The sequence below is a fragment of the Macaca fascicularis genome, chromosome 9, assembly GCF_037993035.2.
Source record: "Macaca fascicularis isolate 582-1 chromosome 9, T2T-MFA8v1.1".
NCBI lineage: Eukaryota > Metazoa > Chordata > Mammalia > Primates > Cercopithecidae > Macaca > Macaca fascicularis.
This window is the reverse complement of record NC_088383.1, coordinates 137,106,671-137,128,226: the sequence shown is the minus strand read 5'-3', so window position 1 is coordinate 137,128,226 and position 21,556 is coordinate 137,106,671. Positions and strand designations below refer to the sequence as shown.

Here is a 21,556-nt window from a genome sequence, read left to right as displayed (position 1 = left end):
AACCCCATCGAGACGCCCTGATAGATCAGGACAAGTTCAGGAGGTTGGAATGAGGGGGACCCACATGTCATCCTCTCTTTGGGGGACTTTGTAAATGGCAAACCAAGGGCCAGATTCAGCAAAAGTTAAACAAACACTAGAACTCCAAGAACAGCAGTGCAGGAGGCTTTGCTAGGAAATTATCCAGGCCGGCCGGGCACGGTGGCTCACGCCTGTAGTCTCAGCACTTTGGGAGGCCGAGACGGGTGGATCACAAGGTCAGGAGATCGAGACCATCCTGGCTAACAGGAAGAAATCCGTCTCTACTAAAAATACAAAAGTTAGCCAGGCATGGTGGCAGGCACCTGTAGTCCCAGCTACTTGGGAGACTGAGGCAGGAGAATGGCGTGAACCCGGTGGGCAGAGCTTGGGGTGAGCAGAGATCACGCCGCTACACTCCAACCTGGGCGACAGAGTGAGACTCAGTCTCAAAAGAAAAAAAAGGAAGAAAGAAATTATCCAGGCCGCTAAGGCTGTAACAACCTACAGAGTCCCTGATATTGCCATTTTAGGGATGGAGAAACTGAGGCTCACACAGGCTAAGCAGCTGCCAATGATAGGGGATGTGGGGTCCAACTCACCCTGAGTGCCCAACTCCCCACCAGCTGCCCCAACCAAGGGGCATCCTTCAGAAAAGACCATCATTCTCAGGTAACCAGTCCCACGGCTGGCTTCTCTGGGAGCCCTCGTGGGTGCCCCTCTCACTCAGCCCACTCTACATGCAAAATCCAGTTCAACTCTCCACAAGGCCGGGTGCGTTTGTGCTGCCTGGGGAGCTGGGAACCTAAGGGGCATCACTAATAGCCTGGTGCTGAGATATAGGGGCAGGTGTCACTCTTGTCCTGTGGTTTCAGCGTGGCTCTGTGGGAATAAAAGGCAGGCGGCAGTACCCGAAGCAACACCCATTCCCTATGAGATGGGCAGGTTCTGTTAACACTAATAAGGCACCATTCACTTCATGAGTAATATTCCGGCATGCCGGCTGAAGTGGTGCATCTATCCACATCTACATTAATATTCTGTTATATAGAAAAAAGACCCCAGAACTTTGCTGAGGCGAGCAGATCACCTGAGGTCAGAAGTTCGAGACCAGCCTGGCCAACATGGCGAAACCCCGTCTTTACTAAAAGTATAAAACTTAGCCAGACGTGGTGGTGCACGCTTGTGGTCCCAGCTACTCAGGAGGCTGAGGCAGGAGAATCGCTTGAATCTGGGAGGCAGAGGTTGCAGTGAGCTGAGATCATGCCACTGCACTCCAACCTGTGCAACAGAGCGAGATTCTGTCCCAAAAAAGGAAAAAAAAGACCGAGAAATGCTGAGATATATTTTGAGATTGTGATAAGTTATAATTAAATCTCTGTAAACTCATTTAGATACCACCATTCTGCCATTATTCTGAGCTCTTTTTATTTATTTATTTTTTTAAAGAAATCTTGAATTCTGGAGCTCTATCAGTCATGGAAGGAGTGGGTGGTGGCGTCAGAGGTGTCCATCCTCCAGCAGGGAAAGTGGACCCTGGGAGGGTCCCCAGAGACTGGGCGGCCAGCATGAGGGTGAGGAGCTGCCAGTTCTGTTTCTCTTCCTGCCTGTTCTTCACCCTTGTATGTTCCTTTCTTCTTCCTTTTTCTGCCCATACTTATACTTTCTGCTCCTAAATATTTGGGAGGCATCCCAAAAAACAGCCTGGCCGCAGGTAAGGAAGGATGGTTGACAAGGCCAGAGAGATTGGTGGTAACCAGAGTGTGCTCAGCCCTCAGTGCGGGGTCAAGAACTGAGGACTTTTTCTCGTGTGTGTTGGGAGGTGAGGAGAAAAGTAACACAAAAAACGTTCTGTTCTAAAAGCCTTCATGGAAAGAAGACAAGGCCTGTAAGGAGAGAAGAGACGGGGGCAGGAAGTTGTAAGGAGTCCATAGAATGGTCCAGACTGGAGACTATGGGGGGCAAGAGCTGCTAGACAGACAGTGGGGCTGAGAAGGAAGGGCCGGTGCATGGAAGACCAGGAGTGGGGAAAAGGTGAGACCTGGCAGTGAGTCCAGAGGACAGCAGTGAGCCCCTCTCGTAGGGACCCTCCTGCGTAAAGGTGGTCTTGTAGAATCATAGGCTGCTGGACCTGGAAGGGATGGCACCTGGGGGAGGACTGACATCTCAGTCCACGAAGCAACTGACCTGAGGCTGAAGTTGACGAATTAGGTAGACACAAACCCACAGGACCCATGAAGGCACGACTGCAAAGGATCCTGGGAATCATCTAGATTACTGGCTTTTGCCAGTACTGGAATCCTCATGAATCTCAACCATGAAATTAGGCATCCCCATCCCACTCAAACACACCAAGTTTTTATTCATTTAAATAAGGGCTTGTAGATAAAGAAAAAGGTTTGAAAACCACAATAAGGTTTAAAGGCAGGAAATGGAGGCCTGGAGAGGACAATACCTGCCTAATGTCACACGGGTCCAACGCCACCTGAGTCCAATGCCCCACGGGTCCAACGCCACACGGGTCCAATACCACACAGATCCAAGCCTGTCTCCTCTCATACAACTGGTTTGGAAGAATTCTAGAACACACAGTGGGAGCACCCAACGGTCAGCTGGAAATGTGGGGACCAATGTCTTGCTCATCTCTTTAGCAGACTTTGTGGACCTACTGTGCACCTGCCGCTGCTCAGAGCCAGCAGCGCCAGCTGTGCAAATCCTAAGATGGGGCAACCAGCAAAAATCAGTGACTGCAGAAGAGTAAAGAGGAATAGGAAGGAGAAAAGGAACGCGAGAATGAGGAAGGGGGTTTGATAAAGATCGAGGAGGAAGTGGGGCATGCAGGAGTGGTTTTAACTCACTTGTTCTAGTCTCGAGTCATTTTTCTATTTCAGCTTTCCATGAATTTGCAGACTATTCCTTTTAGGAGAAAACTGAAAAGGAGAACAATGTTTCTAAGCAGTCAGTCCAGTCAAAGCAGCCCACTCGACTTGATTCCTGCTTTGAAAACCCGTAGATGCAACAAGTGGCAAATCCTGGCAGAAGGTCGCCTGTCAAACCCATGTGCGTCCCCTCAAGTCCCCGCCCTGCAGGCTGCTGTGTATGGCCCAGGTCAACTGAGCTTCTCCAGGACCTTGGACACAGAGATCTTCCTTTATGAAGCCAACGGAGCATTCACATCGATTTACTGTTTGGCATTGAAACTAATAACTTTTGGTTTTAATAACGATGGGCTGCTGAGCTCTGAAAAGCCCTGGCCTTGATTTAGCTGCTGTAAAAATGCACAACTAAACAGCCCCCCACCAGTTGCCTAAGAGTAATTTATGAAATCGCCTTATGTGTTTACAAAAGAAATCGCCTTGGTAGGAGTGTCATGTTGACGAAGACAACTCCAGACCAGGCATTTTAACTGCAGCTGCCTCTCACCTGACGGCTCCCAGTCTAGAATTAATGCTGCCTGCAGGTTAGAAGAGGTTTCCTGTTGCAAAACAGAGGGGTTTTAACTCCGGGAGAGTAGGCTCCTGCTCCTTTCTGTGCCACAAACCCTCCACGGCGCTCAGGCAGGAAACCACGTGCGTGACAGCCTCCTCCATCATCACCTGCTTCACTATTACCCATCACTCGAGCAACTAGGAGCAAGTGAGGGCCGGGCTGCCCAGCCAGAGAAATGTAAACTTTCATCAACAAGAGGGAGGCAGCTTCTAAAATGGAATGTCATTTCCATAACAAATGACAATCCAGCGGGCATCTCCCTCTGGAGTGATTGCTGGTGTCTGCTTCCCACTCCAAAGCCAGAGCCAAAATAGGGCCTGTGATGGGCCACAGACTGGAGCATGGGACAAGCAGATAGGAATGGCCCTGCTTCCAAAAGCACCCCTATACTCATCTTCCAGCTTCTGGTTTCAAAGAAAAGGGAAAGGAGGCCATCAGATAGCAAGACAAGAGACCCAGGAAGAATGAGGAAGATGACTTATAGGAAAGTTTAAAGCCAAAGCTTATTACCACCACACCCCAAATCTCCAGAGCCCCTTCTTTAGAACCAAGCTCCTTGGCTGAGCTCAAGGGTTTCCTTGAACGTCATCAGCCATGACCTCCTCTACAGCATCCCTCTCCCCACAATGTTCCCTTTGCAAGCTCAAGGAGCACTGGGCTTTGTGTATCCCCAACAGGGCTAGTGATCTCTCCTGCAGCTCCAGGCTGGGCCCTGAGCCACCCTCCACCCTCAGCTGTCCTCCTCCTCTGGGCTGCCCCACTCGCTCTACCTCCAGCTGTCCCGGGGTCTCTCCAAATACATCAGGTCTCTTAGGGGCTGAACGGTGTACTGGCAAAACTCATATGTGGAAGCCTTAGCCCCAAGACCTCACACTGTGACCCTATTTGGAGATAGCATCTTTGAAGAGGTAATTAAGTTTAAGGGGGGTCATTAGGGTCAGCCTTGATCCTAACTGGTGTGATATGACCATAGAGATGTTCGCACACAGAGGAATAGCCATGAGGACATAGTGAGAAGACAGTCAAGGAGAAGGCTCAGAAGAAATCAACCCTGCAACACCTTCCCCTTGAACTCCTGGCCTCCAGAACTAAGAGAGAATAAATGTCTGCGATTTAAGCCACCCAGCCTGTGGCACTTTGATATGGCAGCCCCAGCAAACTAACACAGGGTTGATACCCCTCACCCGGCTTTCAATACTCTCCAGATTCTGGTCCCCTCCATTTCCAGTCCCCCCTCACTCACCTGTGCCACCCTCCATTTCCGCTTTCCCCTGCTCTCCTGCAACCTGCCCCTCTCCAAGCCCCACCCACACCCCACAGAGCTTTCCAGAACATGGAGAAAGGCTACCCACTCCACTGCTGAACTGTGTAAAGCCTGTGCAGGTGTTTTTTTTGTTTTGTTTAATCTAATTATTGTCTCCCAAACTAAATGCTGAATTCTTTAAGGACTGAAACCATGTGTCCATGGCACCTTATACAAATAGGCGTTACATTAAAGGTTAATGGAATAATTTATTCAATAACTAGGAAAATTTGATCTGCACAGAGACAACTGATTTGCTATAAGAACATTCAAATATATCAATAGTAACACGATTTATTGATGTCCACCACACGGGCACCTCTATTCTAAATGCTTTACATGTATTAACTCATTTAAGAGCCCATGAAGTACATCCCACTATCAGCCTCTTTTACAGACAAGGAACCTTAAGTTGACGCATCTGCCAAGCTGGCTTAGCCAGGATATGAAGGAGCAAAGAAGATAATGGCCTTTTCTTTCCTGAGTCATAAAGACCCAGAGTATAGAGAACCCCAAAAGGTCAGTGGTCCCAGGTCCCCTAGCCTGAGAACAAGTTAAATTCCAACTGCCTAATATGAAGTGCTGTCCACTTGCTATTATTTTACGTATCTCCAGTTATAAATTTAATTTGCCCATTCGTCACTTTTTTCCTGTCCTTTTTCTTAAAGTATTCCATGTAAAAATATTAATTTATAAAATATTTCATATATGATATTAGGTAGGTAGATATAGATACATTTCTTATGGCCTGTATTTTTCTTCTTCCATTTACTCCCCCCTTCCTTCAATCAATGTTTCCTAATGTGTCCAGACTGCTGAACCAGAAGCTCCAGGAACTGAACTGAAGAATCTGGAGTTCGCTCAGTGATTCCTGTGCTCAGCCAAGTTGAGGAAGCGAGAGAGGATAGGTGGTGAGAAGCACGCCTCCTGGGGCGCCTCCAGGTGACTGCATTGGCTGTCTGGGGCCCTGCTTCGAGAGGAAAGCTCAGGCTGGGTGATCTCAGCAGGAAAGGGTGCCGTTATCTACTGATGATGTCTGTTGTAGGACCGTCTACTGATGATGTCTGTCACAGGGCAGAATTGGAGAGTGGTGGCCTGCATGTCACAGGGGAACACTAAGCCATCAGTCAGTGGTGCACACTGTCATAGTTCTGCATTCCTGCTCTCTCTAAGATTTCAACTCCAACAGGTTAGGCTTATTCTTCCATCTCCCACTGGAAATACTTTATATGCCTTTAAATAACTTCTCCATGTCATTCCTAAAACATGTTAAGGACAGACTATTCAAACCTTAACCGTGAACTATTTCCATGCCACAGCACACATAGATGGCCATGAAGCTGGTGTGCCACAGTGTGGCAAATAGGCACATCTGGCCCCCAAAGAAAGCTCTGCTGGGAGCCCTGCTCCTTTAGGCCCCGTGGGCCATCACAAGGGCCAGGAGAACCAGTGTCTCAGCTCACCTGTTTCACTGAAAGCCTTCAGATGGGCAACTGCCCCTGTGGACCTTAATATCAACATGGAGCTGAACAGCAGAAGAGCTCTTTCTGCTTGCCATGGTTCATGCTTCTTTAAATACTTGCCAGTTAAAGGTTGGCTTAGTAGAGCAGCTGCTGATGACTAGTCTCATCACGACAAGGCTCCCCTCCCTGACGCCGATCCCTTGCCCCCACTGAACTCCAGCCAGGCAGAGCCACTCCTGCAGTTTGGGTTCAGGTTCACTGGACTATTTCTATTCATCATCTACAAAGAGCTGAAGTCTGTATTTCTGACCTTATCACTGAGACTTCCTAGTCCATTTATCCTTGGTTCTGCCTGGTTCAATGCTCTGTCTTCCAGATATCTGGCTTCTTGTCACCCTTGTACTTCCTTGGCATTGATCCAAGTGTCTCTCTCTCATCCTGCCTCCCAACAGCTAGGTGGACACAATTGACCTCCCTCTCCCTTTTCTCCTGTACAGCCCCTGCCCATCACCCAATACTAGCCTTGCCTGCTAGAGTTGCTGGAACAGCACAGCTCATGGTTCAAAGTCCCAGGGGTGGTGCCCACAAGAGGCACCAAGGTTAAACATAAGCACACCAGGATGTGGGAAGACAGGCTGAGCATGGGGAGGAGGTAATGTTCCAGGAGAAGAGTATTATAGTCAAATTGGGAAGAAAAGGGTCATACATAAATTAAAAGCATAAATTACAGACTCAGGGTGAAATAAATGGAAAGGGCAGCAGCTTTTCATGAAGACACTAAGGCCCAAGAACTAAGAATTTGTAAAAAGTTATGCAGCTCATAAATCTAAGAGCAGGTATTAGCAACCATTGGCCTAAGAATGGAGCAGGAGCATTTCTGAACAGGTGCAACTGTGAAGGATGCACATTTTCAGGCCTTTTAAAGGCAAAACAACATAAAACAAAACAAAAGGCAGGGTGTGAAAATGAGATCCATGAAAGAAAAAATTAATAAGCTGGACTTTATTAATGTTAAGGAATTTCTGCTCTGCAAAAGACACTATCAAGTGAATAAGAAGATAAGCCACAGACATGGAGGAAATACTTGCAAAATGCATATCTGATAAGGAACTGGTATCCAAAATATACAAAGAACTCTTGAAACTCAACAATAAGAGAATGAACAACCCAATTTAAAAAATGGGCAAATGGCCTAAATAAAAACCTCTCTAAAGAAGATTTACAAGTGAAAAATAGGCATATGAAAAGCTGCTTAATATCATCTGTCATTAGAGAACTGAAACTTAAAACAATAATGAGACAGCAAACACACTTATTAGATGGCTAAAATCCAAACACCAACAACACCAAATGCCGATGAGGATGTGGAGCAACAGGAACTCTCATTCATGGCTGATGAGGATGCAAAACGGTACAGCCACTTTGAAGACAGTTTGGCAGTTTCTTGTAAAACAAAAACATAGTCTCCCCATACAACCCAGCAATCGCAATCCTTGGCATTTCCTCAAATTAGGTGAAAAACTTATGTCCACACAAAAACCTACAGGTGAAAGTTTACAGCAGCTTTATTAGTAATTGCCAAAACTTGAAAGCAGCCAAGATGTCCTTCAATAGGTGAATAGATAAATACCATAGTGTATCCATACAATGAAATATAAGTCAGTGATAAGAAGAAATGAGATACCAAGCCACAAGAAGACATGAAGAAATCTTAGATGCATATTGCTAAGTGAAAGAAGCCAATCTGAAAAGGTGACATACTGTGTGGTCCCACCTATAAGACATCCTAGAAAAGACAAAACTGTGGAGACAGTAAATGTATCAGGGACGCTGGGATTGGAGAAGGGAAGGGAGGGTTGAATAGGAAGACCACAGAGGACTTTTAGGGCAGGGAATCTATTCTGTATGATACTGTGATGTGGACACGTGATGTAAGACATTCGTCAAAACCCACAGAATGCACAGCACAAAGAGTCAACCCTACCATAAACTATGGACTTCAGTTAATAATAACATCTCAATACTGGCTCATCAATTACAACCAATCAACCATACCAAAGAAAGTGGCAAGGGGGGTTCTCAGAGATATATGAACACTGTACTTTCCACTCGATGTTTCTGTAAATCCATAACTGCTCATAAAAATAAAGCCGATTAATGAAAAAAAAGCTAGGTCTGAGAACAAGAGTGGAATTCAAAGTTTGGAGATGCAGACTCGAGTTTAACAGCAACAGAAGAAAAGATACAAAACTGTGCTTATCCTAATGGAAGGGTCACGCACTGCAAAGGAAAGTGAAAATCCACCAGAAGAGCCCAGCGTCACAAGCCGCAGCAAAGTCTGCAGCATAAAGTCAGCCACGAGTCATGGGAAGGTTTGGGGAAATTCTCTTCATTTCATATCCATCACTGAGCATCTACAGGGTCAGGAACTGCCATGGAGAACAAGTAATTGATTAAGGCAAATAAAATGTGTAAAACTTCTCACAGGTAGCACCTGCTGTGTGTTTCATTCCAAGCCCTTTCTCTGAGATCCCAGTTATGGTAAATGGAACAAAACCTCCAACCCCCAGAGGAGGGGGCTGGGAGTAGGCATGGGGTCTCCATCATAAGAGGGGAGCCCACCCTGAGGGGGGGTTTTCTAATTACAATCAGTTTCCCCAACACGCTGTCTCCAAGTCCGCCTGTATCAAATAGAGAGCTAGCAATGGAGACACCCAACTGTTCAGAGCCAGGGGCTGCATCCAGCGACCCTTTTCATTGCCCTGAGGTTATCTGCGTGTGCTGACGGCCTGGAGAAGCCACAGGAAACCATCAGGATGTACACGCAGCAGTGAAGACGCAGGAATCAGGGCTTCCTAGGATTGTACGCATCATTTGGGAGGACTTGGGAGCATCGGAAACCAGGACCTTCATGCACATTTCCTAAAGATGCTTCTGAGGTGTCCAGCTGGATTTGGGTCTGGAATAAGGCGCACCAAGTCACTAAGCTCCTGAGCTACAGGGTGCCACTCCTGACGTTCTCCCCGAGTGGGTGTGTTCTCAGGGGTCTGGGGAGAGGAGCTGCACCCATGAACCCCAGCTGGAACTCAGTTACTAGAGAATCTGAATACAGTCACTCATCAACTGAGCTTGTCATGTCAGTCGCCCTCCCTCATAGGGTGCTGTGGGTTCAGGTAAATGTATACTAATACTTCTCATTCCTGAATAAAGAAAAAAACGTGAGGCTCAAAGAGAGAGATGAGCTGAAAGCCTCAGAAACTTGGAGTCCTTCCTGGGAAAAAGGGGCTTCTGATACACACGCCTCCAAAACACCTCACACTACAGTCTGAGGATTATAGAGCTTAACTAAAATGAAAATAAAACAAACTAGCAAAACTCTCACAAAAATGTGAAGAATAAGAGGAGACAATTGCAGCTGGGCGTGGTGACTCACGCCTACAATCCCAGCACTTTGGGAAGCCATGTCAGGTGGGTTGTTTAAGCTCAGGAGTTCAAGACCAGTCTGGGCAACATGGTGATACTCCATATCCTACCAAAAATACAAAAGAAAGAAAAAAGGAAAAGAAAAAATTGGCTGGGTGTTGTGGCACACACCTGTAGTCCCAGCTACTCAGGAGGCTAAGGTGGGAGGATGGCTCGAGCCTGGAAGATGGAGGTTGCAGTGAGCGGAGATCATGCTGCTGAACTCCAACCTGGGGGACAAAGTGAGATCCCGTCTCAAAAAAAAAAAAAGACAATTACAAGAACATTTTGAAAGCTGAGGGCTGATAGACAAATGGTAGCTGACTAATTGGCCCCTGAATGTGGAACTTTAACTTGGCCAGAGAAAACCAACACTGACCTGGTTTACCTGGGGAAGGGAGGCTGGGGACACGGTGCGCAGGAGCCACAGGCGGTGGTGAGGAGGAACCAGAGAGAAGCACATGAAGAGCTGCTTAGCATTCTCTGAGGGGTGGTCCCAAGGTGGGATGGGATTGGATGCCAGTGACAAGGTGGTGACAGCCTCTGGCTCCTCTCCCACTCCCCTCGACCAGATGCTGCTGTCCCTTTCCACTCCAGAGAAAGGCCAGAGGCCTGTGAAAGAGGTCCCTGGGCTGAGAGACCCTGGACACAATTGAGGACTGGAAATTCCTGTAGAAACAGGGGGGCTCGGTGCATACCAGCAGCCTGTTTCCCAACTGGGCTCTCAGAAAACTGGCAACAGGGCTGTGCCCTCCAGGCAGGAGAGCACGGATGTCTTCCTCAGGGAATCCAACCATCCGAAAGGAAGGAAAGAGCTAAAGAGACTGACATGGGGGTGTGTGCTCTAACCACGTGGAAGAGAGAGACCGAAACAGATGGACAGAAGGACACAACTCAGGGCAAACGGAAACTGTATATGGAAAAGGAAAAAAAAATCATTAATATCCACAGAGAGCTGGGAGCAGATATTAAAATCATTCAAAAAGGACAGAGATTCATAAAAAGGAATATTTAGAGAACAAAAAAGTGTTCCTGGAAACTAAAAATACTATAACAAAGGTTTAAAAATCAACAAAAAGATTGGAACCAAAAAAAAAAAAAAAAAAAAAACCAAGGCGATCTCCCAGACACCCAAAAGAAAAAGAAATTGATAATAGGAGAGAAAGGACAAGCAAATGAAAGATTCAGCCCAGGAGGTCAAATATCCAAATCACAAGAGTTTCCAGAAAGAAAGAGTAGTGAAGACCAAGGGGAGGAAATAAATCATCCTAGAGAACACCCCAGATCATGAAATTCTAGCTTAAAGGGCCTCACAAGCAGCCTGAATCCAATTGATGAAAGTAGGGCCCATGGAAACGCACATTACGATGAAAACTCAGAGCTCTCAGGACAAGCAGAAGATCCCTCCAACTTCCAGAGAGGAAAAAGGCAAACGAAAAACAGGCCACAGGTAAGGATCAGGGGATCAGGGTGGCTTCAGGCCTCTTGACAACAAAACCAGGAGCCAAAAAACAAGGGACTGAAGCCTCCAAAATTCTAAAGGAAAATGATTTCCTAGCTAGGAACAGAGCAGGTGTAAGGTAGAATAATGGCATTTTCTGACAAGCATGTTTTTTGTTTGTTTGTTTGTTTGTTTGAGTTTAGGCAGTTTCACTCTTGTTGCCCAGGCTGGAGTGCAATGGTGTGATCTCGACTCACTGCAGTCTCCACCTCATGGGTTCAAGCAATTCTCCTGCCTCAGCCTCCTGAGTAGCTGGGATTACAGGCGCCCACCACCACACCTGGTAATTTTTTTGTATTTTTAATAGAGACCTGGTTTCGCCACATTGGCCAGACTGGTCTCAAACTCCTGACCTCAGGTGGTCCGCCTGCCTCAGCCTCCCAAAATGCTGGGATTACAGGCGTGAGCCACTGCGCCGGGCCCAGACACACATGTTCTTTAAACTCCTTCCCATGCACTGTTTCTTAGGAGATGGCCAGCGGGGGTGCTCAATAGCAAACCAAGAAAGAAGAAGACTTCTCAGGGTCAAGCACCTGGAAGAGAAGAGAACCCCAGAGCAAGGGTCGGGAGAAGCCAGGCCCCATGAGGCACTGGGTCTAGGAAGTAACGGGTGCAGGCCAGATGCCCCGTCAGAAGCTCTGGGAGAGGCTTCCTCAAGTAGATATCTTGAAGGTCAAGACAAATGACTCTGTGATGAATGCATAAAACAGAGCAAGGGGAAAAAAAGTTAAAGAAAATTGACTCCAGGAAAAAAAAAATAAATCTTCGATCAAGTAAATGGTAACCATCATTTACTACATGGCTTAGCTTCAAACAGCATTTACATAGCTGTAAGAATGGACACTGTTGCAGTCGCAATCACAATGTAAGTACATGAGAAGCATGCATGGATAGTAAGGGCATGAGTGGGGTTTGCGGGGTTGACAGGGAAGAACCTGGTGTGCTTTATCATCTCCTCAGTGGGAAGGATGCTCAACAACGAGACAGCAAGAAGGACTGTACAACACAGACTCTGTCGCTGCACTGCTGGTTAACTAAAAGGATCCAAAGCAGTTGCCTCCTGGGAAAGGAATAACAGCAGGTGGGCCAAACAGGGTTGCTCTGAGTTGCAGGGGTGTGTGCTTTGTAACAAGCCTTCTAAACCTATTTTGTTTTTTAAATCAGGTGTATGTACAGCTTTGATTTTAAAAGAAAATCAGGTGTATGTACAGCTTTGATTTTAAAAGTTAAACTGTTGCTCCATGAACTCTTAGTTGGGTAACCACCAGCAAGGGGATCTTTATGATATTGATTATAGATCTCTAGGAAGGAATATTCCTTAGTTGTTTTTTGTTTTTGTTTTTTGTTTTGGTGGGGGAGAACTTTTAATTTCAGGGGTACAAGGACAGGTCTGCTATATAGGAAAACTTGTGTCATGGAAGTTTGAGGCACAGATTATTTCATCACCCAGGTATTAAGCCTAGTACCTACTAGTTATTTTTCCTGATCCTCTGCCTCCTCCTACCCTCCACCCTCTGAAAGGCCCTAGTATGTGTTGTTCCCTTTGATGTGTCCGTGAGTTCTCATCGTTTAGCTCCCACTTATAAGTGAGAACATGCAGGATTTGGTTTTCTGTTCCTGCATTAGTTTGCTGAGGATAATGGCTTCCAGCTCCATCCATGTCCCTGCAAAGGACATGATCTCATTCTTTTTTATGGCTGAATAGTATTCCATGGTATATATGTATCACATTTTCTTTATCCGGTCTGTCATTGATGGGCATTTAGATTGATTCCATGTCTTTGCAATGGTGAATAGTGCTGCAGTGAACATTCATGTACATGTGTCTTTATCATAGAATGATTTCTATTCCTTTGGGTATATATTCCGTAATGGGATTGCTGGGTCAAATGGTACTTCTGTCTTTAGGTCTTTGAGGAATGGCCACACCGTCTTCCACAATGGCTGAACGCATTTACACTCCCACACCAAAGCCACTGGTGTTTATTGAATGCAAATAAATGTGTGAGGCATCTCTAAACTCCATAGATCATCTCATTTTATCTTCAGAAAACCACAAACAGATACTTTTCAAAAGAAGATATGCTTGTGGCCAACAATCATATTTAAAAAAGCTTTTTTTTTTTTTCCCAGACAACTTCCAGGTGGAGCAAGGGCTGAGGAGGCTGCTCTGCTCAGGTCACCTCTGGGCTGCCACGATGGCTGCAGGGAACAATGACGGAGCCTCAGGCACATAGAGAATCCCCTCTACCCCCCATCCAGCTTAGCTCAAGCCAAGGTCACCAACTGTAAGCTCCACAACATTTTACCAACAAAAGGCCCAGAGATTTCTCCCTCCATGGACACAGTTTCACTGGGAGACGGGCACTAACAGGAGTATGAATTCCCTCTAAAATAAAAGGATGTAGGCTGGTTTACTAACACTCCTCTGGTTCCCAGTGGACCAGGAAGTCTTAGGAAGTCTTTGGGATGAAACATCTCTGGAGCTTATCACCTCTACTGCAGTAAGGGCACTGCGGCTTCCTTTCAGGGCTGAGAAGCCCAGAGCAGACCTTTCTCCTTCCCCTTGGTCTTGAATCACTTCCCAGAGCCTCTCCAGAGCCTCCCCAGGCAGAGACCCCCCATTTGGAGAGGCTGAGGCAGGACAAATGACCTGAGAACAGAGAAGAGAGGAAGGAGTCCATTTCTCTCTTGTAGGAGCTACTTCCTTGGGAATTTCTGTTAAAGACTTTTCTGAAGTTTAGAAGTTACCATTGAATCTGAAATAATTATCAAAAAGAAAAAAAACTTACTAAGGGCCAGGCACAGTGGCTCATGCCTATAATCCTAGCCCTTTGGGAGGCCCAAATGGGCAGATTGCTTGAACCTGGGAGTTCAAGACCAGACTGGGAAACATGGTGAAAACTTGTCTCCAAAAAAAACACAAAAATTAGCTGAGTGTGGTGGCGTGCACCCATAGTCCCAGCTACTCGGGAGGCTGAGGTGGGAGGATCCATTAAGCCCAAGAGGTTGAGACCACAGTGAATCATGATTGTGCCACTCTGCCCCAGCTTGGGAAACAGAGCAAAATCCTGTCAAAAACAAAAACAAAAACAAAAACAAAAACAACTTAAGGAAATTCTATCTCCTCCCGGAAATAAATAAAATCGAGCTAAGCTTCATTTGCCCTTTTTCTTTTGCAGTTTGGAACATTTTGTTGGACTCTGATGTACTTACAGGAACATGCACAAATCACAAAAACTCAGCTCAGTGAACTTCTGCAAAGCAAATCCACTCTGGCCCCAGGCACCCAGACCAAGACCAGAACTTCACCTGCTGCCTCATGCCCTTCCCAGCAAACCTTCCACCCAAGGTAAACACTTGCAAAGAGCCTCATGGATGTGTTCTTTGTATCTGACTCCTTTTCCTCAATATTAAGTCTCTACGTAGTTTATTCTTTCTCACCATTGTCTACTGTTGACAGATATTTGGAGAGTTTCTTGCAGTTGGCTATTACAAATACACTGCCTTCATTTGCCTTTTGTGAATAACATTGACGGGAGAGGATTTTAAAGTAGGAGAATGGGTAAAATGGATGAAAACAGGCATGCATATTAAATGTACATGCAGGTATCAATTAATTAGCCTCCATTTACCTACCTGGCTTAAGATGCAGAATTTGAGGGAAAAAAGGAACCACAGGCCATTATGAGAAGTAAATCAGATGAAGTTAAAACAAACAAACAAACAAAAAACTATTTAAAACGGCTCTCAAAGAATGTCTAGGACATGTACACTGCATTGTCTTTTCACTAAACTGTGCCTAACTAAAAATAATTATTCGAGGCAGGGAGCAATGGCTCACACCTGTAATTCCAGCACTTTGGGAGGCTGAGGCAGGCAGATCACGAGGTCAGGAGTTCGAGACTATCCTGACCAAGAAGGTGAAACCCTGTCTCTACTAAAAATACAAAAATTAAAAAAAAATTAGCGGGCGTGGTGGCGCATGCCTGTAATCCCAGCTACTCAGGAGGCTGAGACAGGAGAATCACTTGAACACAGGAGGCGGAGGTTGCAGTGAGCGGAGATCGCACCATGGCACTCCAGCCTGGGCAACAGAGTGAGACTCCATCTCAAAAAAAGAAAAATAATAGCAATTATTATTATTATTCAAAACATGGTGCTAGCCAAAGACATCCTCTGCAGCGTTGCAGAGCTCTTTCTGTCCAGATGAAAGTAATAAATAGTCTTTGAGGCTAGTTTGGCTCAACTAGTTTGAAGAACATCATTCCCCAGCACATGGGAAGGGTTTTATACAAAACACTCCCGTGGTCAACTGGTTGGAAATGTTAGGTTTGCCAATGTATTTATTTACTGCACAGCCTCTTAGAGACTCATGTACAGTGATCATGGACACTGTGTGCAAGTCTTCAGGCAGGAAATATGCTATACAGTATTTCCCGAGTCATCTCACCTGAGGACCTCTTTTCAAATGGAGCATCTTTTTTTTTGAGATAAAGTCTCATTCTGTCACCCAGGCTGGAGTGCCATGGTGTGATCTTGGCTCACCGCAACCTCCACCTTCCAGGTTCAAGTGATTCTTGTACCTCAGCCTCCTGAGTAGCTGGGATTACAGGCACATGCCAGCTGATTTTTTGTATTTTTAGTAGAGACAGGGTTTTACCATGTTGGCCAGGCTGGTCTCAAACTCCTGGCCTCATGTGATCCTCCAGCCTCGGCCTCCAAATTGTTGGAATTATAGGCATGAGCCCCCGTCCCCAGCCACATGGAGCATCTTTTGGGACTCTATGCCACAGAACACACCTGGAGAAATAGTGTCTGGATTCACTCACTCACGCCCCAGGCTTTCAGTGCATGATAGATACAGTGGATACCAAGATAAGCATGACACCGTCCCCAATCTTAAGAAGGTCGTGAATTAATAAAGTCTAGGGCCTCCTAAAGGAGGACAAGAGAAGAAAAAGGCATTAGAGTGTCCTGAGGGCCTCGTACGTACTAGGACTCAACTAGCCACTGCATTAGTGTGGGGGGGCTGCCATAACAAAACACCACAGATGGGCAGGGGCGGGGGAGCTTAAACAACAGGAATTTATTTCCTCCCCGTTTTAGAGGCTGGAAGTCCTAGATCAGGGTGTTGGCAGGACTGGTTTCTTCTAAGGCCTCTCTCCTTGGCTTGTAGACAGCCATTCTCTGCCTGTGTCTGCACAGGTCTTCTCTCTGTCTCTGCCTGTCTCCTGATCTTTTCTTATCAGGACACCACTCAGATTGGATTAGGGCCCACCCTAATAACCTCATTTTACCTTAACTTAAGATTGATCTTTAAAGATCTATCTCCAAATACAGTCATATTCCGAGGTACTGGGTATTAGGAATTCAACATAGGAATTCTGGGGTATGAGGATGCAATTCAACCAATGATAGGAATTTTATCTCATGCAATACCCAAAATCAACCCAATGTCACTGTTCCTATTGCTCTTTTATAGCTCAGAGAAGGTTAGCACTACTGTGATAAGAAGGTGGAAAGGAACATAAATGTCTCCCCAACGCCCAGTTTCTCAGCCTCCACAGCTAGTGCTCACGTGAGAGGATGTATTTCTATGCACGAAGATGATTTTATGGATGTTATGCAAAATATGAAAAAAAAAACAACCCTGAATGCTTGTCGCTTCTGTAACATTTTAGAAATATACCCGATTCTTTGCCCTTCTAATTGTACAGGAGTCATTGATGGTTAACGAGTCCTTTCAAATGTCCGATCAGATAGTGTCACGTTTTAGAACACATGAAATAATTTGGTCATTATTTCTAACTAAGTACCCAATTACAAAAGGACATTGCTGATGTCTCAAAATGAATATTTCCAAAATTTTGATAATGAGGTTACTTTATACATCAAGCACCAAGTGAGCTGTTCCAAGATTCTAAGAGCCCAGAACACACAAAGGACACAGCAGGCTCTCCACTGCCACCATTTCACTGAGTCTGTTCCCGTGGACCCCACACTATGAGCAGCCACAGCAAACTTCCCAGGCTGGAGCCTCTGCCTTCTCCCCCAGTCACGCGTGTCCCTGTCAACAGTACGGGCCTCCCAGCAATTAGTTCGTGTCTTCCCACACCACCCCTAACCACTGGGCAACACCCCTTGGAAAGGCCTTGGTGAAGCCCCGTTCAGCCATCTAAAGCAGAGAGGCAGCAGCAGCCCCCACTCTCAACAGACAGACGTCTCTTTAGACACAGAGATGTCGCAGAGAGGGAGTCTGGCCAACAGAATTGCAGACAAACCTGCAGGTCCCCTGCTCTGCCACAGACTAGCAGACTAGTCATGTGGCATGGACCAAACCACCTCCCTCTCTGAGGCTCCAGTCCCCATCTGTGAATGGAGATGATTGTCGGGAAGGTTCATGAGATAGAAGACAAAGTGTAAGGAGTGTCAGGCCAGGCTCATGACAGTGGGAGACACTGCTGTGACTATCACCATTATTAGCTAAACTACAATGGGAAATAAAACTTCAGTCTTTGATAACTGCCCAGAGGCAAGTGCGGTCTCGGTGGGGTGCTGAGAGAAGGGCATGAGGGCAGGCTAGTGTGTACAGCCAGCAAGGGTACTTTAAGTGAGACCTTGCCTACTGCAGAAGCCTTCACTTGTCAGGCTGAACGTTCAGCCCTAAGGCAGCCATAGGGATACAGCTCCAGATCGCAACCCACCAGTCTCAGTCCAGGCAGGGACTCAGCTCAGGCCATGAAGGCACCTCACATACTACGCAGGCCAGCCCTGGAGCCTCCACCGCCTTGCAGCCAAGAGACCCACCAAGAGTTGAGACATCTGCAAAATGAAACAAAGCAAAGCAAAACAAAACTTGGGCAAGTGACCCTTAAAACAAAATAAGCACCTGGGGTCTGGGGACGCCTAGAGAGGAGAGAAGAAACCGGTGACTTAGATATTCAGAGTGAGGACCCTAGAATCAAAGCCATCGGGTTCACAACGCGGCTCTGAAGCATCCAATCTGCCCAGTCCGGCCATGGAAGGAAGCATTCGCACCTCTCTGACCTCTGGATTCCTCCTTCGCAAGGTGGGATCCGGACCAGGTGAGACAGGCACCTGGGGTGCAACATTTAAGGAGGCACCCACTCTCGGGGTTGTGCTGGTGGAGAGTCAGGCCTGAGAGTGAGCGCTTCCTTAAGTTCTGGACCTCAGGTTCCCTGCTGGCCTCACCCTGGCCCTGGCCTGGATGGGAAGAGCCTGGGGCACAGGGTGGTTGAGTAGGACTAGGAGAAACCCGCAAAGCTCAGCAGAGTGCCTGAGATAGGACCGGCCCGCAATGAAAATTATAACACTGCGGGCTCGCCACCCATTAAGCTCCTGAAAACATACTCCCGCAGACCTCTCCCAGTCTAATCCTCTCCAGAGCTGACCTGAAGAACGCTTCTAGCAGCCTGGAACTAGAACTTCACCAAAACTGGGTTCCTTCCTCCCCACACCCGCTGTTCCATCTCCCAGGGGTGGTGGTGGAGCTACCGAGGCGGCTGCGGACAGCGGGCACCCCCGGGACGCGCAGGGCCACGCGCTCGAGGCCCCTCCGTGCGCCCCGCAGGCTCAGTGTCCCTGGACAACTCCAGCTGCCCGGTTCATCCTTTTCAGCAGGCTGCCTGAGATCAAACGGACCAGGGGTGAATGCCTGAAACAGAGTGGCTGATTGGGCAGATATGTCTTCATTTTCCAAATTAATAAATATATCGTTGTAGGCTAAAGTTTCCAAATAATAACAGTACTAACAATACTAAGCTAATTGAAAGGAATACCTCAACAGGGTAACGCCGGCCCACGGGCGTCCAGAAACAGTTGAAAGGCGTTTGTCCCACAACGTTTGGGAAGCGAACACTGCACCGCGTACTCGCTGGTTCTGGGCTTCCGGGTGACCGCTGTTTCCGTTCCCACCGATCCCGTCCCGCTGCGCCTCGCCTCGGTCCGCTGCGAGCGGGATTCGCCGTTCCCGGACTCCAGGCGGCCAGGAAAGCGCCGCGCGGGCAGCGTCGCTCTCCCCTGGGGCCCGCGCATCCTTGGGGAACGGCCTCGGGAGCGCGCTGGGGGTGGTGGTGCAGGGTGGAGCCCCCTGCCCCTTCTCCCACTTCCAGGGACGCAAGGGCGCGGGGGTCCTGATCCGCCGCCAGGTGGCGCTACGGGCCCAGCCACCGCGCTCCAGGGCCTCGTGGGCTCAGCTCCCGCGACGGACATGCGGGTGCGCCGCGGGGCGCCGGCTGGGGGCGCGGGCCGGGGACATGGTCTGGGGGCGCTGCGGAGGGGGCACTGCGGGGGCGCGGGCGGGAACGCGGGTTGAGGGCGCTTCGGAGAGGGCGCTTCGGAGGGGGCGCTTCGGAGGGGGCGCTTCGGGGGCGCGAGCTGGGGGCGCGGCGGAGGGAGCGCCGCGTTGGGGGGCGCCGCGTGGGGGACGCCGTGTGGGGGGCGCCGCGTGGGGGGCGCGGGCGCCGGGTCCTCCTCTGTGGGCCACTCGGCGGCAGCCGACCGTGGAGTCTGGGCCTGGGAGGGTGACCTGATCCTTTGCTCTTTCAAGAGAAGCCAGAAAGCTAGATTTGTGTTTGAAATGTTGGCAATTGGTGTACTTTAAATGTTAAGGGAAGTTCCTTTTCTAACAGGGGTCGGGCTGTCACCGGACGCGGGGTCGTCCTGTCTGTGCGGAAAGCCAGCGGGGGACACCACAACGCTGAGGCCGCCCAGAGCCAGGGGCCTTGAGGCTGTCGGGACCCAGGAACTCCCCAGGACGCGGGTCTCCACGGGCACCCCAGGCGTAGGGCGCGCCCCGGGACCAGGGCCTGGCATTTCTACCTGCCAGCTCCACCCCTGCCACGGAACCCCATGCCCGCCACGACTCACTTCCTGATGTTCTTCATGGCTGAAATACTTCATTGTAAAACCTTTTTCTAGTGCAAAATTTTTTTTTTCTTTTTCTTTTTTTTTTTTTTTTTTGAGACGGAGTCTCGCTCTGTCGCCCAGGCTGGAGTGCAGTGGCCGGATCTCAGCTCACTGCAAGCTCTGCCTCCTGGGTTCACGCCATTCTCCGGCCTCAGCCTCCCGAGTAGCTGGGACTACAGGCACCCACCACCTCGCCCGGCTAGTTTTTTGTACTTTTTAGTAGAGACGGGGTTTCACCGTGTTAGCCAGGATGGGCTCGATCTCCTGACCTCGTGATCCGCCCGTCTCGGCCTCCCAAAGTGCTGGGATTACAGGCTTGAGCCACCGCGCCCAGCCAAAATTTTTAACATATACATAAGTAGAAAGAATCACAAACTGGCGGGCGCGGTGGCTCACGCCTGCAATCCCAGCACTTTGGAAGGCGGAGGCCGGTGGATTACTTGAGGTCGAAAGTTTGAGACCAGCCTGGCCTACATGGTGAAACTCCGTCTCTACTAAAAATGCAAAAATTAGCTGGGCATGGTGGCACGGTCCTGCAATCCCAGCTGCTGGGGAGGCAGAGGCAGGAGACGGAGGTTGCAGTGAGCCGAGATCGAGTCACTGCACTCCAGCTTGGGCGACAGAGAGAGACTCCATCTCAAAAAAAAGAAAAGAAAATACACAAACCCCGTGTACCCATCACCTAGCTTCAGAGACTGACATTCATAGCTAGGTGTCATCTATTAACCCCTGTCCCCAGGACACTTCAGCCACACTGTACCCCGCCCCTGAGGGATTATTTTGGAGCAAATGTGAGAAATCATCTCTCTTCCTCCATAAATATTCCAGGGTGTGTCACTAACAGATAAAGACTCTTTTTAATATAACAATGCCATTGCCACACTAATAATACACTCATCACACCAAAAAGTATTTCCTGGATGCCATCAAATTTCAATGTTCAAATTTCTCCAACTGCTTCATAAAAGTGTAGTTAACAGTTGATTTTTCCAATTCAAGTCCCAATAAGCCCCATAAATTGTATCTGGTTAGTTTTTAAAGTTTCTTTAATTAAGGTAAAAAATGTACGCATAGTAAAATGAACACATGTGAAGTGTATAGTTCTAAGAGTTTTGGCAAATGTGAACCACCTGTGTGATCAACACATCAATCAAAACGTGGAAGTTTCTATCACCTCTGAAAATTCCCTTCCCTCTCCCCATGAACCCAGCCCAGAGGAAACAGCTGATCTGGTTTCCATTATCACAGAATACTTTTGCCTGTTTTGGAAATTCACATAAATAGAATTAAACAATACATTCTTTTATCTGCCACACTTCTTTTGCCCTATATAATGTTTTTGAGATTCATCCACAGTGTTGCACATACCAATATCATGTGCATGTAATT

General features: G+C 47.8%; 1 protein-coding gene across 1 annotated transcript in view; it reads right to left on the bottom strand.

Annotated features, from left to right (window-relative positions):
* The window catches only part of LOC102135635 (uncharacterized), a 173,940-nt gene extending 153,866 nt beyond the window's left edge, over window positions 1–20,074 (bottom strand). The window contains exons 1-3 of the mRNA XM_074000860.1: window positions 19,906–20,074; window positions 19,516–19,800; window positions 19,039–19,450 (exon numbers count right to left, since the gene is read on the bottom strand). Coding sequence (XP_073856961.1) covers window positions 19,039–19,450; window positions 19,516–19,800; window positions 19,906–20,074 — 866 coding nt within the window. The remainder of the gene's footprint in view (window positions 1–19,038; window positions 19,451–19,515; window positions 19,801–19,905) is intronic.
* Between the last annotated feature and the right edge of the window lie 1,482 nt (window positions 20,075–21,556).